This window comes from Botryllus schlosseri, chromosome 7 (assembly GCF_051294905.1).
Source record: "Botryllus schlosseri isolate E-star chromosome 7, Bs_hap1, whole genome shotgun sequence".
Taxonomy (NCBI): Eukaryota; Metazoa; Chordata; class Ascidiacea; order Stolidobranchia; family Styelidae; genus Botryllus; species Botryllus schlosseri.
This window is the reverse complement of record NC_137242.1, coordinates 24349791-24372064: the sequence shown is the minus strand read 5'-3', so window position 1 is coordinate 24372064 and position 22274 is coordinate 24349791. Positions and strand designations below refer to the sequence as shown.

Below are 22274 nucleotides of genomic sequence, written 5' to 3'. Positions count from 1 at the left end.
GAGATTTAGGTGTATGGTGATGATCGGGCCGGAGGATCCATCATCGGTGGTATTTGTAATTCGGTTTCATTCAACGAGAACGGTTTCATCTCGTGCGACTGCTGTCTAAATCACATGAGCGTGGACACCTCTATTTACGGCTCGCTTCTAAAGGATCAATATCAGTTCCTAGCAGTATAGGCTATATATTAGTGTTTAACATCAATCAACCCAGCTAATCACTGCTTCCCCGCTCGAATGAGATAATATCGAATAATATGATATAGTGCCAAATTATCATTACAAATCTCAAAAAAAGAAATTAAAATGCGTGAGCAATCAGCTATATTTGAGTTACGAAACACGAGGTGTCAAAATTATTTCTATCATTCTATGTATTCAGCTAATTTTGGTTTGCATAATCAAGTCAGTAATCAGTAGCGTTAAATTAACCGATGTGGAAATTGAACTTCCGCAATTGCCAATATTTCAAATCACAGGCAAGGATTTAGCGACCAATGTCGTTTAAAGTTGATAGTATTCCGCGCGCTCCGCAGTGAACATTTGCGCAGGTAATTTGAGCCTAATGACAATAAGAGATAGCTAAATCAATATACGCATGCGGAAACTCGCTCTACGGAAAACAGACTGAAAATCCATTTGCAATGGTAAGATACATGAAGACGACTTCAACAAGTCAGCATGCACAGCACATGCTCAGATGTAAACACAGGAGATAACAAGCTCACAAGCGTTGTAAATCGTTATATTTGATTTACTTTTCACAGCGCTATTCTACATCGTTAAGTTCTGATGCCCTCTCCAAAAATGCTCGGGAAAGTGATCTGCGGCGTTTTTCTTCTGGTAACTCTAGCAGGTGAGTTTGATAGCGCCCTAATATCATATCAGCCTGAGCCTGATGTACTAAATGTACAAGTAGGCCTACAAGCGGCCGCAGTAGTAGTATGGATACAGACTTCGTTATTCACGATGTCAAACAAGATAAACATCAAATCCCAGGTTCAGAAATAGGATGTTTCATGACGAACAGCGAGAAGTTGACATGTGTAAAATATCAAATTTTAGTAAATGTAACTTGTTAACCGGATGCGAATAGCCTACAGCGGAACAGACTACAAAACACAAAAACCGATTCTATTTTCACAATATTTACGTGAAAACTGGTAGATCTAGTAGTAGCCTATTACTCGATCACAAAAGGTATAGTAAAGTCGTGTCCAAATGCCCTGGATACATATTACGAAGAAGTCGTTTAAATCCTGCCAATATTGTTGTGACTGCTTCCATCCCCACTGCACAGCACACTCTACCTCACTCCAGCCTAATTATCACATTATTTTGAACAATTCGTCTTATAAAACCACCGATCGCGGATTCGGTGCGTTTATTGTAGGCTATAAATGCTCTGATATTTCCTTACCTCGATGTCTTTTAACGGGCTATAAATCGAGTTTGACCCGAAAGAATTACATTCGATATGACAAGCTCTTGCAATACTATCATGAAGTAAGGGCGAAATAAAGCTATCGAAAATTTTTCAGAAGCTACACAAGTGCGTATGGCCGCAGAGGCGTTTCCCGAGGCAAAGGTAAGAACTGCATATTCAATCCATCATAGAGCATACGCCTCATACTAATGCACGATACCGATTCATAGGCAAAAACGATAACACACTATCCAATTTGTCGTTACGATTAAAAATCTATCAACGAATAATGTACATTTGGTCGTCCAATTCAGAAATTCAGACAATGTTTTTCGGCATGAGGCATGCGCGCCTCTTAATCAACATCTGCAGCAATCCATATGGTTGTATCCGATGGCGTCGCTTATATATTCGTCTCATTATTAATTAGGTATAGGCTATATTAATAATCTCACGTATGCATCAATCCCGTTTTCTGACATGCATGGTTTTCATTATTTTTCGAACCACACAATTGGCCATCGGTGTTGGGCTGATTACGAATTTGTGGGGTGGGTATACCTATAATGCGGTAATTACGGAGTAAGCGTGGCAAATCCAGCCTACCCAGGTTTGACGCATGTGTATAAACAATCAAACATGGTTACTAGTTAGTTAGAATAGGTGATGCCAACAAGGCAACAACTCTCAATTTTTTGAACGAATATCGTAAAATTGCGTAAATGCAGCCATCTGTAAAAGCAGAGCATCTTATGAAATACATCGGAGCCGGAGCTACTGTTCATAGAACCGGCTACAGCACCGGCTCCGCTGAAAATGCACGGCTCCGCGGCTCCGGCTCCTTGCTCCCGCTCCGGCACCAAAGCCCCGGTTAACACACAAAATTTACAAGCAAAAGTGAATTTCTTATGCGATCGATGGTGTGTTGCAAGAAAACGTCACACAGCGATTGATTTGTAATATGGGATGCACGTGCACTGTCCATCATCTCTATGCTCTCGACTTGTTTGTTAGTTTCGTGGTATTCGTGGTGTTTTTCGACTATCATTTACACAAGGCCGATATTATTTCTTATGATTCCGTACCTGCCGACCCAGTTACTTCTAGAACTACCCTAACACCGTGGCGCAAAACGCGCCAAATAGTGTCAGGCAACACTCCAATTCCATATACTGATATTAATGATATTACTACAACAACTTTTTGTTTTCGTCGCTATCCGCAGGGTCATTAGGTTTGTCCATAATTTCGAAAATCTTAGAATTGATGCGTATCCATGCCTTATTCTATAGATGATTGATAAAAAAAAACGTCAATAAACCTGCAATATGCTCACAGAAAAGTCGTTAAGATTCGTCTAAATGTGTTTGAAAATAGCTGCCGTAGAGTGGGAGTGTCAGCGACCATAGAATGGTAAGCAGACCAGTAATCACAAAGTCACGGCGCTTGATATGCTAATTTGCTATGCCTCAATGATCACGACGGTGGCGGTTTGCTGTTCAGCTGTTCAAGAAGTCTGCTAACGGCGGGGATTCTGTAAGCGCATTGTATATGTTGGTCCACAGATAATTATTTAAGATGAATTCAGAACATGTTGAGTTACGAAATACATGATGAACAAAGAATAGCTGCTTCACAAAAGTTTTAAACGTGGCTGTATGACTTATTGTGAAGTTAACCGTTGTAGTCTGTATGCCTTGTTTTCATTGAGGGAAGTACAAAAACACGCGAATAAATATTGCAAAGGCGCTTATACACGTGACGAACGCATTTCTAGTTTCAGAGGAGATGTAGGAGATGTGAATGCAAATATATAAAGCTCGACAATAACACATTAGGCTCTTGCCGTAGTATATAATTGAAGTCTGGAATGCTGTAAGGGTTAGATGAATCAACCATTTATGTTTGGCTCCTGTCAGATTCTTACAGTATAATGAATCTACCCGTAAGTTCTATCAATTCAAAGTCCTCAAAGATGCCGCGGAAAGAGGTCTAAAGATAAGCATAAGATATGCTGGTAGGACCAGCAAAAAGACAGTTTGTTCGTTTGCTTGCATTGCTTAGCATGTCTGTCATGAGTCTTAGATCATTACCGGATCCATCACGACTAATGCTTGAATCAAACCATACATGAATATAAAAAAGAATGTATTGAAGCTATGCGGTATAGTTACATTTCTTCAGAGCTCCAATGTAAGCTCCTGGCGGCCCACATATCTTCTGAGCATACAGGATTGTGTCCAGAATGCATTTCACATGGTGTGCTGCACCAGTTTTGCGATGACTAATATACTACCTGCACCCAGAAAAGCGGGAGCACTTGTCGTAATCTCCAGCATATCAGCTAGGTATTTCTCGGATCCATAATTTGTCATATAAGTTCACAAACATTCGCTCCTTCACCTCTGTCATGCCTGCAATAGGCTATCGTTGCTCTCTAAACCTATATCGTTACCTAGTTTTAAGACTGAAACATACAATGACCAGGTGTATCATGTTAAGAATAAATTACCAACGTACAGTGCGCTTACTGAATCATTGCCGTTAGTTAACTTCTTGAACTAGTAGAAGCACATAGTCAGCAATCCGCTGCGGTCGTGATCATTCAAGCAGAACTGTTTAACCAATCAAAAGACATGATTTCGTGATTACTGGTCATCTCGCCGTTCTATGGTCACTAACACGCCCACTCTACGGCAGCTACTTTTAAACGCATTTAGACAAATCTTAACGACTTCGCTGTGAGCGTATTGCAGGTTCATGGACGTTTGTTATCAATGATCTATAGAATGAGACATGAATGCATCACTTTTGAGATTTTCCGCAATATGCACAACCCTAATGGTCATATATCAACAGAGTGGAAGATAAACCGAGTGACCATATATTTTAGTGACAAAATTGTGAATGTTTAGTGACAGATTTCAAATAGAAAGTATAGTAAATATTTCCGAAAAACACATTTAGAGCTTCAGTCGGAGCCGTGAAACGACGAGCACACTTATATGTCCTCGTACAACAGCCGGTGTCGGCGGCAGTTCAATTAGTAGGATGACACGATCAATGTATTAGGACACACAAACGGTAAACCGTGTGGTGAAAATACGTATAAATATACACATGCAGTACGTATAAAGTATTAGTACGTATAAAGTATATACCGATATCGTAAGATTATTTTCAGTATATACCAGTATACAGAGATACAGTAATACAAAAAAATACTATCTGTGCTATAATGATAAGAAATAATATTTCATCTGAAAATATTCCTTTATATTATATGAGCTGGTTTCAACTTGAAGTTTGCATACATCTTATAAATGAAGTCATGAAAAAATCTATATAGGTAGGCCTATATATGTAATACTTTTTCTACTATGAGCGCAGCTAATATTTTTCAAGGACATACTTTCTGTAATAGGGTTGTTATGATTGGAGGCGGAATTTTCTCGTTACTTGACTGACTCCAGTCATCACTTGTCGTCACTTGCACCGATTTAGAGATGCAATGATCTCGAAAGTTTCGCATGACAATTATAGTTTCCGGGATACCAACAGACAGCATCAATAGTTGAACACGAGTTCGTAACCCTCACTTATATCAATATGAACTATGCTGCTAATTGACCTACCTAATTAATTGCGAATGAAGATATATAATAATGTGATCCCATCATTATTCTGCATGATACAGTCATTATAATCAATAGCAGTCATCCCGTATGGATAGTAAAATCTCAGGTCAATGTTAATGAGACGAACAACTGCAATCGAGCTATAGCGGAAACTGGATTTTTGAGGTGGCAGTAATGTTTAATGTCTATACAATAATTTGCAGCAAGGAAACGCATTCTTTGCGGCCCCACAACTACCAGCGGCGCAATCGTACTTTCCTCGCGCAATCGTTCCGGCGACGCCCTCGTGGACACAGCCGCGCCGCGAAAGTCCCAGTGTTGGGCTGCTCGTTGCTCTTCTTTACGTAATGGGTAGGTATATAGAGCCGGGGTTCTGAAACTTCTTTTTAACTTCGTATTTACAGTCTCAAGACATATTCTAGCTCAGTTGTTCTTAATCTTTGCCCGTCCAGCGCCATTATAATAAATGCGTAGGTCTGGCGTCCCCACCTTTTAAGGAATGTAGTAAAGACCAATGGATAAGAAGTAGAAGTCAGGTCGATATTTTCAGATTGGGACTTTATCACTTTACTATTGTGAAATTTCACGCTTGAGTCCCTCCCGAGGGCCACTCGACTAATTTACAATATAACAATTTCATTTGCTATAATCGGGATCAAATGATGGATATTACACCACCATCGGGTACGGGATCATACCATGTGGTTCGAGCTCGACGTAAACATCTCGAATTCATCTCTGCGATTGGCAGTATGGAACTATAATTAAGAATGGAGTGGAGATCTTCGCTCACATTTAATTTAGTACTACACTACCATGAATGTGTTGCAAACAAAGCAATCCATATTATATAACGTTCATGTGAGGTTGTGGGTAACAACACTAAACGGTATCGTCCTTCATGATATGACTTTGGTCGAATAGCATCAAGGCATCTCAATGTGCACAGGACTTGCACTTTCTAGTATGGTACAGTGCCTCTTCGATTTCGCTACGCTGTGCGTTGTCGGATACTGTACCTACTTCGAAGCATCTTGAGCAAATTAACCCAAACTATAACGCGACGGGAGTGTTTTAACGAGGAATTGACGATATAAAAGTACATGCGATTCATTTTACATGAATTCAGAGGTGGTCAAATGAGTCAAGGGAGCTACTCAAGTAATAGTGGAAATATTGACAATGAAATCCACTCAGGTACTAGTAGATATAGTCCTGTTGAAAGCATAGCAAACCTACTTCAAGTAAAAGTAGAAGTACTGTAGCGACACCAAAATCCACTCAAGTTAGTAAGTAGGTAGTAGTTGTGAGAAGCAGTTATGTGTCTTGTTTTGTAGTGAATAATTATATCTACTTGAGTGAGTACCAGAGGTGGTCAGTAACGAAGTACTTTTACTTTTTGGAAGTACTCAAGTAGTTTTCCTCTACTTCTGGTACTTACTCAAGTAGATCTGATTTTCTCTACTTCTACTTCTACTTTGTAATATTTTGCGATCTACTTACTTACTTTTCGCTATTTCCAGTTAGTCAAGTAGAAGTATTTTAATACCCCAATACGAAAGATAGCCCGAGGAATTTCGGGGCTGTTTTCACGGAGTACCAACATTTAATATTCATAAAAGTCAAGTAAAGCCAGAAATTTTGTTGCGCTTCGCGCGCAGTACTTATGGAGTGACAAGATGTTTTCACGAAAGTATCAGTTAATATAATTTAGGTTGCGGATTGCTTGGTTCCGCTCACACTGCATTATCGCCCATATACTATTTCATCACAGTAAATATGGCCCACCATAACGTTTGAAAGTACCGTTTCGCAATCCAGCAATTACCTATCATATCGTAATCTAGCAGCCCGTGACGTGTCTTGCTAATCTGGAAAATCCGACTTTTTTTAATGTTACACCTGTTTCAGCAGATCACCTTTGAAGCTTCATGGAAAAAAGACATGAAGTATATTTTCTGCATTTCAGAAGTGGTATTCTGTTTGTATTTCACTTTCAATTCCGAGTAACATACTTCGAGTTCTAATTACTCTCAGTTCCTTTGTCTGCAGAACATACATGTTGAAGCATAAAAGCAAGTGTAGTAATGCCTCGTATTTTCCGAAAATTAACCGACACTAAATATAACTTTTACGATCCACAATATTTGTTAATAACGTATACTAATCGCGCAAAGTGATGAAACCGTATCCGATCAACTTCTACGTATTTCTCTTCGCCTAAACTTGGGGCCTTATGATATGGGGTAGGGCGCCATGAACATGATATTCTCTAAAACGGGGTCTTCTAGTAAACAATTATAGTATCGCATTTTCATATCAATACTATAATTTGCATCCCATCATGCGAAAGAATGCCTATTCTGTCGGAAATTGATTCCTCCTGGGATGCATCAATACGAATCAAGCTCTCTGCACCTTCCGCATAGCTCAATCTGTAGCTTTTGACAGTACAATGAGTACATGCGAACGAATTGAGACTGTTTTCGAAACTACTTACTTACTTGAGTAGATTTGAAGTCAGTCAATTCTACTTCTACTTCAAGTAGTTTTAAGTGGCTTATAGAAGAAGTACTTCTACTCGTACTTGAGTAGATTTTTTCGTCGGTACTTGTACTTCTACTTGAGTAGCTTTCTTGACTACTTTGACCATCTCTGGTGAGTACTAAAAGTAGAGGAAAACCACTGCATTCATGGAAACATGTTGTAAACTTCGTTGGTATATATTTCTCACGAAACGCAACGGAAAATTTCGGGAGTTGACAGATTTTGTCGAATGTTAATTTGTAATTTGAACTCAAGAATATATAGTAGGGATGGTGTGAACGTGAGTATCACGTTTGCGTTCTGTGTGTGAGTGAACCTCACAAATTTAGAGGTTCACGTTCACAAATGAACCTTGTCAGATTCTGCACTGTGAATCCTTTTCATATATTACAATTTTCCTTTCATTATAACACCTTTCGTTGAAATTTATTGCATTTCAACTGAATGCCACTCTCTGCATGGTGCTGGCAGCAAAAAAAACAACACTAAACGAGCATGCACCTAGAAAAAAATCTCAAAAAAATTCTTGATTGTTAAAAAAGTTTGCACGAAATATCCAGCTTTCCGTTTGTAAACATTTAGTGACTCTCTTCTGTGAGCTTGACCCGCAATCACACAATATCAAGAGCGAAAAACGCTACATAAGTATATAGTCAAAGCGTATTTTCTACTATATAGCCTAATCATATGTCTTTGCTGCACCATCTCTTGTGACGCCATTGTCTTCAGCGCATGATATCAAGGTTGAGAACCACTGATTTACAGGCTGCTTTAAGGTATTTGAAAGAATCGACAACCTCGTTTCCGATTCGGAATAAATTGTTACATCTCATATATTGTTGTTTGTGATTTTTATGATGTTTTATGACTTCAATGGTCATTTACACCAGACCGTAACACTTTGAATGTGATTCCATATCTGCCTACATGTAGCACGGCCCGCTTCGAGGCTGTTTTAAGACAGCGCTTACGCGGAGCAGATGGCGTGAAGGAACCTGGAAAAACTTCCATCACTAGGGACGTGATTATTATAATAAAGTTTCTAATATATTTTCATGCCTGCGATCACGTAAGGCTGACGTCGAACAAAACTCGGGTGCTCGCTCGTACGCTTAGTAACTAGGTAATAAATAGGTCATAACTACCGATACAGCAATGATGGTATGCCTCGAGGCATATCGCGACTCTGTCACCTGATAACCAATACCATGCTGGAGTCATCTCCGACTGAATTGTTGGCCATTTTCATTATGACATTTTGCTGCTCTGTCATCGATATTATTTTTATAGAACCTTTTTATTCGACAGGGCGCGTGAGCTCAAAATCGCCACAACACTCGAAAATTTACTGATTGTCCCCGAAATGTTATCCTATGTTGCAGAGTTCGTTCTGTCGTGTGGTACATATTTGTTAACCAGTACTAGCCCAAATAATGGCACAATTGTTTGGCTCTCCGGAGTGGTAAATGCTCGCAGCTACTTCTGTAAAAGTGTTTGTACCTACTTTGCTACATGGCCCTCAACTCTAGTCCGTGACGCCCCCCGCCTTACAGGAGATAAGCGTCATTCTTTTTTTCATCAATAATAATAATAATAATAATAACGAAATCAGGAGCAACCGACCGGATATAATCGTCAAACTAAAAAAGGAAAGAGAATGCTTATTACTGGCTGTCCCAGCTGATCACAACCTACTGCAAAAAGAATCAGAAAAACACTCCAAATACGCAGACCTCAAAATGGAATGTGAGAAAATGTGGCGATGCAAAATAAACATTGTACCGATAGTCATTGGCGCTACAGGGGTCGTGAGCAAAAAACTCATGAGACATATCCAACAAATTCCGGGTAACGTTCGATTCGACATGATCCAAAAGATCACATTATTGGGCACTGTGCACATTCTTCGGAAGGCCTTGAATGCACCACTGGACTAAAATTACACTTGTGAATCACAGCATAATTTCTGTAATGTCGATTCTTCATCTTCAATCATCTCTACCTCTGCTCTGTAACCCTTGCCAATTCTTCATCTGCTGCAATTCTGTAATCTGACTTCTCCATGTATTGCATAGGAATAACAATTTGAATGTATTACTGAAATTTTAAAAATTTACTCCAATCTCGCCATTTTCCTTTGGGGGCAGGTTGCTCGCCGGATTATGTGTGTATTTACCAGTTTTACTGTGAATAAAGAATAACAATAACTATAGGTGTATTAACTAGGTCAGTGGTTCTCAACCACCGATCCGCGGACCGGTGTCGGTCCGTGACAAGTTTAGTGCCGCTCCGCCAAATAATTAGCATTCAAAATCTCAATTCCAATATGCAAGAAGTGGATCAGAGATGTAAAACATCAAATTATAATTTGATTTCGAAGTTCGGAACGTATCTTCCGCATGGTGCCGTAATAAACAGGAGTCATTGGTGTACTTTGGGCGTGTGTCACAATGGTGCAACTGCTGTACGAAACTGTTTATAAATATCCTATAAAACTTGTTTCCAACAAGTTATATGTGAAGGCTTCGTCGTAGACTTTTAAATAGACTTCTTTGAATTGAGCGAAACTTATCAGCATAATAGAGGACACATGGTTGCCAGACATATGAGCATGACCATTGATCATGCGACACAATGAAAAACGATGCCGAACAATAACAATCAAGCTACTGGTCTTTATCAGCTAACTTCGCGAGCTTCCTCTTGCATAAACTTCAATGGAACCACGTATAAATAGCCTACCTAATATCACAGAGTCAGCATTAAATCCAGATTCCAAGATTACATTATGGGTATGCATACATTTGTCGCAATGTAATTTAGCTCCGCAACATTGATATTAACGTTTGACCGATCCGCGAGCTCAAAAAGATTTTGAACCACTGAACTAGGTCACTGGTACCGATACAGGAATGATGGTATATGCCTCGAAGGCCTCGAGGCATATCGCGACACTGTAACCTGATAACCAATACGATGCTGGAGTCATCTCCGACTGAATTGTTGGCAATTTTCATCAGTAATATTCTTCTGTTTACGATCTTGCTCGGGTCAAGTATCTGGTTGTACGAACCGATATTACCGGTTACGAGCTTATCGTCGACGCATGCCTATAAATAGCTGGTGTTCATTTTTACATTTTCGTCCGAGAAAAAGGCCAACATCAATCACAGCAAATTACAAGCTCGGGGAATTCAAACGAGATGGTGAATTTTTACAATTACAATAGAACAACCTGTAATACAGGGGTCACCAACACGCGGCCCGCGAGGTCAAATTTTGCGGCCCGCGACTTGATTTGAAAGTTCGGAAGAAACCTAAGAAAACCAATTTTGAAAAGCTGAAATTGACTACAGTTTCCACATATTGTTGTTGTTATTGTTGCTATTGTTGCTATTGTTGCTATTCTCCGGTGCCCAATATCACTATTCCTCACTAACTAAAACGGCTTTGGCAATGTCAACTGCATTCCATCGAGGGAAATATAACCAACTGATATGAATGGTCTGGGCTTATTGCCTTGACGTGCAATGGCCCAAACACTGCCAAGAATGAAACGTTTGGAAAACGGCATCGGGCAGTGGTTCTCAAACTGGGGGGCGCGCCCCTCTTGTGGGGGTGTGAAAGCATCCGAAAGAGGCGCGGAACTGCGTTCATTTGTATTTTTTTCGCGCTCAGCGCGATTTACATCATATTCAAATCTTGTGTATAGTCCGGAATTCATATAATAGAATCCTCCCATCAATCAATCATAACCTTCCATGCAATCAAACTATCCGTTGGGATTGCTAGCATTGTAGTTGCATTTTGTGATATGACGGTAAGGGGGGAGTGAAATTTTTCAGTTTCATAAAGGGGGCGTGTATAAAAAAGTTTGAGAATCACTGACTTAGGGCTTTCCCGCAAGGTCAAGCTTAACGTGGAGATGGTCTTTCACTTAGTAACGTATCTCGCTAGCCCCAATATCGATTCCTTAGTCGCTAGAGCGTTTCCAGGAATCGAGCACAGCTCAGAGTTCAAAATAAAATGAAATTGAGGATAATGATTTTTGTTGCATTTGTATTCCTTTAATAAAATATTACTTCTTTTGTGGTCACTATGCCCATTGTCTGTGTTAGGTAGCACGGCGTTGTAGCCTACTGACGTTGAGTTTGAAAACGTTGTTGCGTAGTTTATATCGATATTGAAGACATGCGGCCCGCGGCTGTTATGAAATTTGAAAAGTGGCCCGCAACCCATTTTGAGTTGGCGACCCCTGCTGTAATATATACGAATATTTGAAAATATTGTGTTGGGTTGTGAAGCAATTACATATTGTTATGGCTTCAGAGTATTTATATTGGGACGGTGCAGAGCAGATCGACAAATTCTCTGAGTACAAAACAGTAGATCATACGGTACGGGTACCATATATTGAATACTGCAACAAAAGAAACATGGCGCCTAAAACTCACAGGTTTGCATTGCACAGCACGGGTTTGTAGGCATAGCTACAACAGTCATGCTAATCCGTCTCAATAGCGATTCTGATCGCATCACAAAAGTACGAATCTGGCTCCGATCCTATTTTGGTCAAAAATGAAAAAAAAAATCCGGCTGGATATCCATAGTGCGGCTCCGGCCCGTGGCCCGCTCGACAAACTAAATAGCCAATGTTTTTTAACTTTCAAAGGAGCATTTTCGAGAACTGGCGCCACAACTACGACTGCAGCTACCACTATCAATACAGGTGAGACTAACGGCTGGTTTTGCGGCCGAAATTTCATAGATGCTGTATTAAATGTCTCTACCGTTTCGGTATCGGCATTGTAACCGTTTGTATTGATACTGTAACCGGCAAGCCGGTGATGAGCTACATTGAATATGCATAAGTGTTGGATCCGATAATCAGAGCGAGTGTAGCCCATAAAACTGCCACAACTCGTTCGCCGCACGAGTGCATTGGATATGAGCAGTCCGTGTTATTTTGCCACATACCAAAAATAACAAAAATAGCTTATTTTTGAAATTTTTCAGATGATATTTTTGGCAATTTTGGCATCCCCATGAATTCATATTTATAGACTCGAATTAGCCATGTAAACACGCTTCAGTTTATCGTTCTTATGAAACAGAAGTCCGAAAACATGCAGTATCCACATTGGGCCATCAAGCAGTAAGATTTAAATCCGAATCGAACACGATGTTGGAGGCCAAATCAACGCGACACAAAACCGAGTGCTTCTGTAATATCTATTCTCAATAGTCGATTCGATGTGTGCAAAATTACCGGCATTCACAAATGTCACAATTCAAAAGGGTTTCTGACACGTTTGGAGTTCGCAGCCTAAACTACCCAACCCATGGTTAGAAATTATGAGTGACGTTAATAATCAATATAATATGAAAAATTATGCACCCGGCAATGAAAAACTAGGAAAGGAATGAATGTATGTATGTATGGTATGTATAGATCTGGAGGCATTTTGCACCACATCTGTTCTTTGATGAAACTATGTCCCTATTGGAAACCGTGACACAATCTACCAGTGATTGGACAATGAACATGCAAACAGTATTCAATTGCAAGTTAAAGGGGAATGACAATAGGTAGGCTATATGTAGAGTACATTGAGCTAAATGCAGCCTGGGTCGCGTATCGCAGCTACATGATCTGACAAAATGCATGAGCATTGACATCAGGAAAATGCCTAGTGATTGCGCTAATAATCAATCACAGATTCCAAAATATGTTGATTAGGCTTATTACTTTTTCCTGTAGAGGTCATCTACTTCCTAATGGCTGGATATCATCAATTTCCTAATCGCTGGATTGATCATTTGACAGATTAACAGTAAATCCTGATTTAATCACAGACATTTTGGTCTTTGTAGTCACCTTTAACTCCCGTCAATTCTTTATGACATTGTTACCAAAGAACTTTCATAAAAATCTATATTTTCCAAAATCCTTATTTTTGCCATTTTTTTTTTAAATTTTGGTAGTTTTTGCATTTTGGTTCTCGAAATGCCAAAAATACTACGGTCTGGACATGAGTCACAGATTCTCTAGGTGCCTGATGTGTTGGCACTGCAATGTTTAACTGAAATGGATATGTATTTGTGAGCTAAATCAATATTGCGGGTTCGAAATCCAATGTTGAACCTTGACCACCACTAACTTGCTGCTGATTATTAGTTTATAATTGTGGCTACCTAATTCATTTGGTAATATTTACTCTTTCAGCAATACTCGAGCATGCATCGTGCCGAATTTAAAAATTCTAATTGATTTGTTAGGAAAGTTCGCTAAAATATTCAGCGTTCAGTTTGTGAAAATTTAGTAAATCCCACCTGTTTTCCGTAATCACACGACATCGATATCGGAATATACTACGTGTAGCTTGTCATCGAATTGTGCTTACTCAACAAATCAATTTATTGTCATCAACGAAATTGACGTATAGAATCCATCGTTGTAAATTGTCTAATAGAGGTACTGTATCTATCTTGATTTGATATTTTTATTGTATTATAAAAAAACGAAATTCCTGCGATTGGAATATTGGCTGCTGTATAACTTGTTTTTGATATAATATATGTAGCCAGTGAATAATACCGATTTTTCGCTGTGATCAATATCAATGTCGATGACACGCTTGTATTGCATTGTCCAGTCCAACCTATACCGTGAAGGCGTAAGCTTATCTTGCTAGTCCTCGTCGAAATTGTTGGCAAAGCGACAAAAGATATAGATTTATTGGATTTAGTAAAGCATTTTATTTTTTCAGTTAATATGCCTGGTGAGTGGTGATGCCTGATCAGTCTGTACTTCAGCGCTATGGTACTATGCCCCGAGTCGTCGCTATGTTTAAAGTACGCTGTACATTAATACCAATGATTCAAACATTAAATTATACTGCTACATTTTAGATCTTCCATATCTTGGTCGACTATAGATAATGCGCAGCGATTGTCCGATCCAACGTCAAATCGACGTTCTGCTGCACATTCTATAGTAAGAAAGATAAAGAAGTAGGGCTGTACAAAATTAACTTTGTAAATGCGACCGATTCGAACCGAGTAACTAGAAATATTATTAAAAGATATATAAATTGCACATGTTTTCAATCTAAAATAATTCTTTGATATATTTTCCAAACGCCCCAACAATCTTTAAGATGTACGATATTTGAATCTTTGATTATACAGCTGTACAGCAGGGGTGTGGAACTCAACTTGCGTCGCGGGCCGGATTGAAGCCTTCAGATCGATCGATGGCGGCACCAGGCGAATTGTTTCAGAATGTTATCTCAAAATCCATACCCGTGTATTTCACTTACATACTTTATTTTCAAGCCTGTGTACGTGATAGTATATTGCATCATATTAGGGATCACAGGGGTTATATTGCAATAACACCTTTATTGGCAAACAATCAAACTGGTAAAAGTACAATAATTGGCCGGTTAAATACAGTTTCAAACCGCTAAGTCAGTGGATCCCCACGGGGGCGATATCGCTCCTCTCATAGTGGGTGATTTTGGGAAGCAAGGGTACGAAAATACCAAAAGGGGGGGGATTGGGGAGCGATTGGGGCGAAAATGTTCGAAAGTCAAGTTAGATATGATAAATTTACACAGCCAAAAATTGTGCGCGAAAACGGCTGAGATATGACGCGAAAGTCAACTTAAAAAGGTCACCGCAACGAAAAATAGCTGCGGACTCCGGTTTTCCGAGTACCATCAATTCACCAGAGATCACAGTAACGTGGATAAATATCCCGTTTATATGCCATCTCCTTCGTATCCGTAAATATGGAGGGCGAATATTTGTGTCAAGCTTGATCAGAGTACGATGAGTCGAAAAAGGTTGTGAGCAACTGCTTCACGTCGAATCTGGCGTTAGTTCCGGGCGTTTTCGCTTCTGTGAACAACATTTTTATAAATGTGCTGGGTAATACAATAATTTTTCCAATCAGCTCATAATTGCTTCGCGGGCCAGATGAAATGGTCTGGCGGGCCGTATGTTTGACACCCTTACTGTACAGGATCGGAAAATAGCGTCACAATTGATTAAAGCGGTTTTATTCATTTTCGTCAGATTCTTTAGAAATAAATGTGTAATTTGTAAATTTACCCCGTAATGAGTGAAAGTATATAATCCCAGGTCGAAAACCTCTACTCGATTGAATATATAATATCGCATTTACAATCATTATACATTGTAATTATTCCAGCTTGTACTTATACTGAGTGGGGTGCGTGCTCCAATACTTGCCAGGGAGAACGTACAAGATCACGAGTTTGCTCGGGAGTAACAGTTACGGAGAAGGAAAGTTGCAACACCCAACGTAAGTGTCTGAAGTGACTTAAACACTTGCATAAAGCACTGTGATAATATGGTATCTTTTACGCTGTGTATTACGTGGAGCAGTCAGTATCGTTGACCATATAAACCTCTTTGTCCTTACAAAGTAGTTTCGCCTGAAAAACTTTTTTGACTTGATAACTGTCAAATTGTTACATGAAAAAACTTTATTTTAACGAAATCTGGACCTATGAAGAATTCCAGCAGTCACATCCCACGCATTATGGTAGAAATATTTAAAATTTGTTGTAGTATTGAATAACGAAAGATACTTTCCCACATTCCCTGGTAGAAAGTGTCCGTCCGTGCTAAATAGCTTGCCAGGAATGAAGAAAGAACGTTCAACAGCACTAGTTGTTGGCTGGCAACACTGACATTGTGCGTACACAGCTAGTGACAAACCGCGTTGCTACATTCTGTCAATGTTGCATGCATCACAACTTTTCATCATGCGCTTCTCGGTATAAGAACCAATGCCCACGCACGCAGTCTTGCTTCAGTTAAGATATTGCGGTACGTTGAGCATAACACCATGTCAACCTATTTGTTTCATTTGATCGTTTATGATTCACAATGAGTAGATAATGGGCCGTCTACAACGGTGGGCCTATAAAGTAAGCTACAAGCTGTAAATTGTCGTATAGTAAGTTCATCGACAGTGCAAACATCTACGATACAAATGAAATGCAGGTTGCAAAAAAATTGACTTTTGACCTAACGCTGCATTTTTGACACAATTGTGACTTATTTTGACATGCTAAAAAAATCGCCCTACTGATAAACTATGTGTCGAACTAATTTCGTAAATCTCAAGTATTTCCCTATATTATTAAGTAATTTAAAGTTATGTCTGTTTTTCCTCTACATTTTCAGTGGGGTTTCTTGACGACGGATGGTATCGCGCTTCCAACTGCTACGATTACTCTGTAGGCGTAGAAGATGTTGCATTTGCTACGGCCCAAACAAGATGTGAAGCAGCCGGAGCTAAATTGGCGACAGTTGGCATGCGGAACATTACCGTCCGACGGTGAGTTTACGCGAATGACGTGTCTGGTTTTATGTTCGTATATTTTAACTTTGGGATACCACATCTCTCATATTGTAACGTGCACTCCGCAAACTATAAAGAAGGGTACTTGTTGACTCTTAAGATGTAGAAGGTACACGGATATTTATATCAACTTTTAAACGAGGAAAATTCCTGCTCTTCGGTCAGATTATCATTACACTACACATCGATTTTCCAATATGAGCATGTGGGATATTGTTGTTAATATTTGCGTTTGAGAATTTTGGAAATTATATCGCACTCCATCTTTTATTGTTGATTGCATAATTTCCAAGATTTTTCGTGGTCGCGAACGTTTTCAATCCATGGTAACTGCCGGCTTAAAATCTATTACTGACTATACCCGCGACGTCCGTAGCATACAATATGCCCAGACCCTAAGAGTTCATTATGGTAGTCCCTCTACACGTTAAACGAAAATCGAGTATTTCGCAGATTTCACATTTAATTTACCATTAGCACGAGTTTGACAAAGACCAAATTATTACACTGAGCGGCATAGCGTGATATTGAATCCTGGTCAACCGACTGATAACTGAACCAAGTCATTTCGGCAACACATTCATTCCATCAGGACAGTGACTTGTGGTGAGGTTAATGGTTGACGAGGCGCTGAACCTTTAGAGCGGGGTCGCCAACTCAAAACGGGTCGCGGACCACTTTTCAGAATTCGTAGAGGCAGCAGGCTGCATGACTTCAATATCGAGATAAAAATAGACAACGCAGTTCAACAACCACAATATGATGACTCTACGTCGGTGCAACGCTGTGGTCTCTAACCTGGGTGACGGGCATAGTTACCACAAAATAAATAATATTTTACTGAAGAAATACAAATACAACAAAAATATCATGATCATTACTTTCATTCTATTTTGCACGATAAGCTGCTCACGATACCTGACGATACCCTTCAGCAACTAAAGCAGCGGTGGTCAACCTTTTTGATATTCACTGCCGCACTTCAATGACTTATGCAGCCTATACAGCCGCATTCCGGTGCATAGTCGTATTGAACTAACTGTGGGCCAAATATATCCACGTTAAACTGTCCATGTCCATTGCCGGTGAACTCCGGACAAATTTATTTACTCATATCGGCTTACTATGCGCACCGAAATCGTGAGTAATCATGTTATGAATAGCTACAGGGATTCGTTTTGTGGTTTTTGTTTTCCTATTCATGAGTTAATTTCGTCAATATTATTAGTATAGTTTCACATATTACCATCAAATATTTATCCTTTCTCAGCCCATGTGATCGGATTCATCGGTAGAGTTGATGCAAGGGGAAATGTTCCCTCTAAGCTGCGCGAGTGCGCGGCCGCGCACTGCTGAAAAAGTCGCCGCGCACAGAAAAATCTGAGCCGCGCATAAGAAAGTTGAAGTGAAGACCTTTTTTCTAGTCGTTACGCACTGTTGTCAAAGGGACCGTGCAGTGAGTTTGTGAGTGCGCGCAGACTCGTGAAAAATTAGAGGAAACATTGTCCGGGACCTGTTTTGAGTTGGCGACCCCTGCTATAGACGCATATAGAAAAATAACCGGTTCATGTCTAGCAGTATTCTGGACTAGTAAAATAGTAATAATATTATTTTAAAAAAACATCAAAATCATATCGTCCATGCGAAGATTTCGTCTCTCTGTATAGAAGTGATCTCGCCTACTACTGCTGACGGAATGTGACATGTGATTCTCTGTATTTAGCGAAATAATGGCAGGACTGAACACCCTCAATGTCAGTCCGGACTGGATTCTATTTGGAATTAGTAGAGCATCATCGTCAGCACCTTACGATTGGTTGGACGGTGTGACTGAGGACGCCACATTTACTACCGACTCGACCTTCTGGTTTTTCAACGAACCCAATACATACAATTGCGTCGTGATGTACTTGGGTAATCCTGGAAGCGGACACGACACGAGTTGCAACCAACCTGAAAATTATCTGTGTGAGAGAGCAGCTTAGTAAAGTTGACCGAATTTCGGTTTTCGAGCCCATTATTGGATACGAATCGATATGTACTAACTTTAAAACAACAGTATTTGACTAACTCTGACTGGTGACGCTTATATATTAACCTGGAATCGAGTTGATTTGTTTTCACGACTACACACAAGCATGCGATTGCAGTGTTGGGATGACTCGAGTCATGATTTGATTCGAGTCAGACTCGAGTCACCTTTTTCGCATGACTTGAGTTGACTCGAGTCACTTTTCTAAAAATGACTTGATTTGACTTGCGCAGCGTGTCAGAAATGCGAATTGACTCCTGACTTGGAGCAAAACTCACGAGTCAATTTCAAGTCATTAAGTAATCGATGTCGATAAAAATCACTTTATCTTTCATATGTTCGGATTGATAGCGAAACGTTGATGAAACCCGTGAGAGCGACCAATAATTCAATGATCGTGCGTTTTACTGAGCCTCCATTGTTCTCTCACAAATAAATTGACAGCAAACGAAGTGATCGAAGCTTACAGCTTACGCTGTCGTAAACTCGTATAGTAAAGTAATTTTGTAGCAAAATGTATATTTTTGTTCCATGTTCTTACCTTACCAAAGCCTCTTGTTTTATTGAAATTGAATTAGAATATAGTTTATATATAGTCGATCCTCAACCATTGGCGCAGGCTCGAATTGTATCATATTAATTTGTAAATGGGTAATGTATTGCATCTCATCAATTCGTTTCTCTATTCTCTATTTTGGCTGGTAACTATAAACTGAGCCTATGTAATTACTTACGTAGTTTGCAGTTCTACGTATATGTGAGCGATACAGCGCCTTCTTGCGTGAATATTTGACTCTATATTCGTTCATCGCTTCAAAATCAATGACCACTCAATCTGTATTTCAGACAGCTAGCAAAATGCAATGACGTAATCATGCCTCATACTTCGATAAGGCTACTTGACTTGAATTGTGGCTTGACTCGTGACTTGACTTGACTTGACTCGAATTGACTCGAGTCACCTCCAAAAATCGAGTGACTTGACTTGACTCGAGTCACCATCGAAAATCGACTGACTTGACTTGACTCGAGTCAAAATGTGCAATGACTCGAAATTACTCGTGACTCGAAGGTCCCAACACTGAGCGATTGTAGATGTTTGACACTTTGCTTCCGTCCGGCGTGAGTGATTTTATTTTCATGTATTTTTTCATGCTGGGATTAACGTATATTGTGCTTCACTTCATTTTAGGCTGACTTTGCGCATTAGAAAACAGTGGAAAGTCACACTTGCGTCGTCAATTAGGAATGCCTATGTGATTAGGATTCAATTCTCGTATATTTATAGGATTTCATATTGTATTTCGGTGTTGTTCCTTCATGCTTGATCTTTTAAGTCAGGAGTTCTTGAAAAATGGGCCGCTTTTCACATCTCGAGCGTTCATGTGATATGTGCTATCTGATTAATTTCTAGCAACACACGAATTTCTTTACGCTTATTGCGATCAGGGCTTTGGAGCAGCCGTAAATTTGCATCGCTCCAGCTCCGGCTCCGGAGCTTTCTTCTATCATACATTAGCTATACATTAGCTCCGGCTCCAGCCCCGGAGCCGCATTATTACCACTGCTCCGGCTCCAGCTCCGGTTCCGGCTCTGAAAACTATCGAAGGTGTCTGTCTATATCCGTGATGGGCAACCGCGGCCTGCGGGCCATATGTGGCCCGCAAGAAGGTTTTGAGTAGCCCGCGAGCTAATTTCCCATTATATTATCGAAATTCTGCTTATCAAAATTGAATTGCTCAGATTGTGAACTTGCAAGGCCAACCAAAAATATGATTAGTTTGGCCGCGACACTTGGGGTGTTGATGACTTAAATATCAGTTCCGACGCATTGGCAGATCCAGGGTCCAGTCACATTTTTAGTAAATTGTCGTACATTACAATAGACTAAAAAGTAGTAAAACTTTTCTTCACGCTTCGCGTGTTTAATTGTCACACGATTTCTTGCTTTGTAGCCTAACCCCACCTGAAAATGAAAAAACGTCTGATTTAGCCGATTGAGTCTTACTATATTCGCAATTACGAGGAAAGTCTTTTCGCGTTTGCGCTCACAGAAAGATCGTCGTCGATGAAATGTAGGCACGAAATGAGTGTTGTCTATTAGCAGAAATCTTAGATATCGATATGTCCAGATGCCGAATAGTCCTGCCCTTGCAAACTGAGCCCAGCGTGCGGTATACAGTCGACCAGCAATATACCCAAGTATTAATAATATTAACTTTGAAAATTTTAAGCGCCTGGCGCGGCTAGTGGGCAGCGCACTCGTTCGTCAATTTCATGTGGCCCTATTGCCGAAAAGGTTGGCCACCCCTGGTCTATATAGATTACTAATTTACCCGTAAGTTAGTTATCTATAGTAATCTAGAGTCTGTCAGCCGTCAGTAACATCGGATGCAGCAACGAATACATAAGTGCCGCCGTGCCGACTTGTGACGTCATATGGAATACTTATCAATTGTCAATAACATCATAGTTGCAATAGAGCGCACTTTACTCGGTGGCATTGCCATGTACAGCATTAAAATCCTGATGCGGCGTTTTAACACTGGCACTGTACTCGTTAACAATAAGCCATACAGCTCAATTCAATCTTTAAATGTGCGATTAATATTCAACAGTAACTGTAGTAAGAGCAATATGGGCGGATATCACGACGTGATCGTTAGAATTTCGATTTGTACCAAATGGCTAATGGTTTGACGTTCGATATTGGTGCACTTGTTACCAGTCCATCCGGTGTCGATCGAGTTTATCGGAATATAATATTTCCCGTTGAAACGAATCGAATAATCGAATTAAACATTGTGTCATGCACATTGCGCCATGCCCATAACGAATCAAGCTATGCAGTATGCACATTGCACATTTACAAGTCACAGTGCGGGATAATCCTGGAATATACTAGAGCAGTGCTTTTCAACCTTTTCGAGCTCCGTTCGCACTTTTTTGTAAAATAAATTTCATTCGCACGAACTTATCGAAAATTGTTATACAAAAGAAGATGAAGATAGGCCTATACTTAACAACATTTTGCTCAGATGTGCAACAGATTGGCTAGTACGTAGCTTAAGCTATCAAGTCTCTCATTAAAAAGGCAACTTTTTTAGCTCGTTTTGCTTTCAATTATTTCACTAAAACCCTTCTCGGCCAAACAATGTTATTGGGAATTTGTATAAAAACGTCTACTTAGGGCTTGGATGGCCAGGTCTTAAAATCTGTTCTGCACTCTCA

The 22274-nt window shown here is 39.9% G+C and overlaps 1 protein-coding gene across 1 annotated transcript; it reads left to right on the top strand.

Moving 5' to 3' along the window:
• Nucleotides 1-706: 706 nt before the first annotated feature.
• LOC145442876 (uncharacterized) lies at nucleotides 707-22016 on the top strand. The gene is made up of 7 exons (XM_080320912.1): nucleotides 707-856; nucleotides 1542-1588; nucleotides 5268-5415; nucleotides 12284-12340; nucleotides 15830-15943; nucleotides 16834-16987; nucleotides 18735-22016. Exons 1-7 carry the CDS (start codon nucleotides 793-795, stop codon nucleotides 18994-18996), a joined length of 846 nt encoding a protein of 281 aa, XP_080177038.1. The 5' UTR covers nucleotides 707-792; the 3' UTR covers nucleotides 18997-22016.
• Nucleotides 22017-22274: the final 258 nt, after the last annotated feature.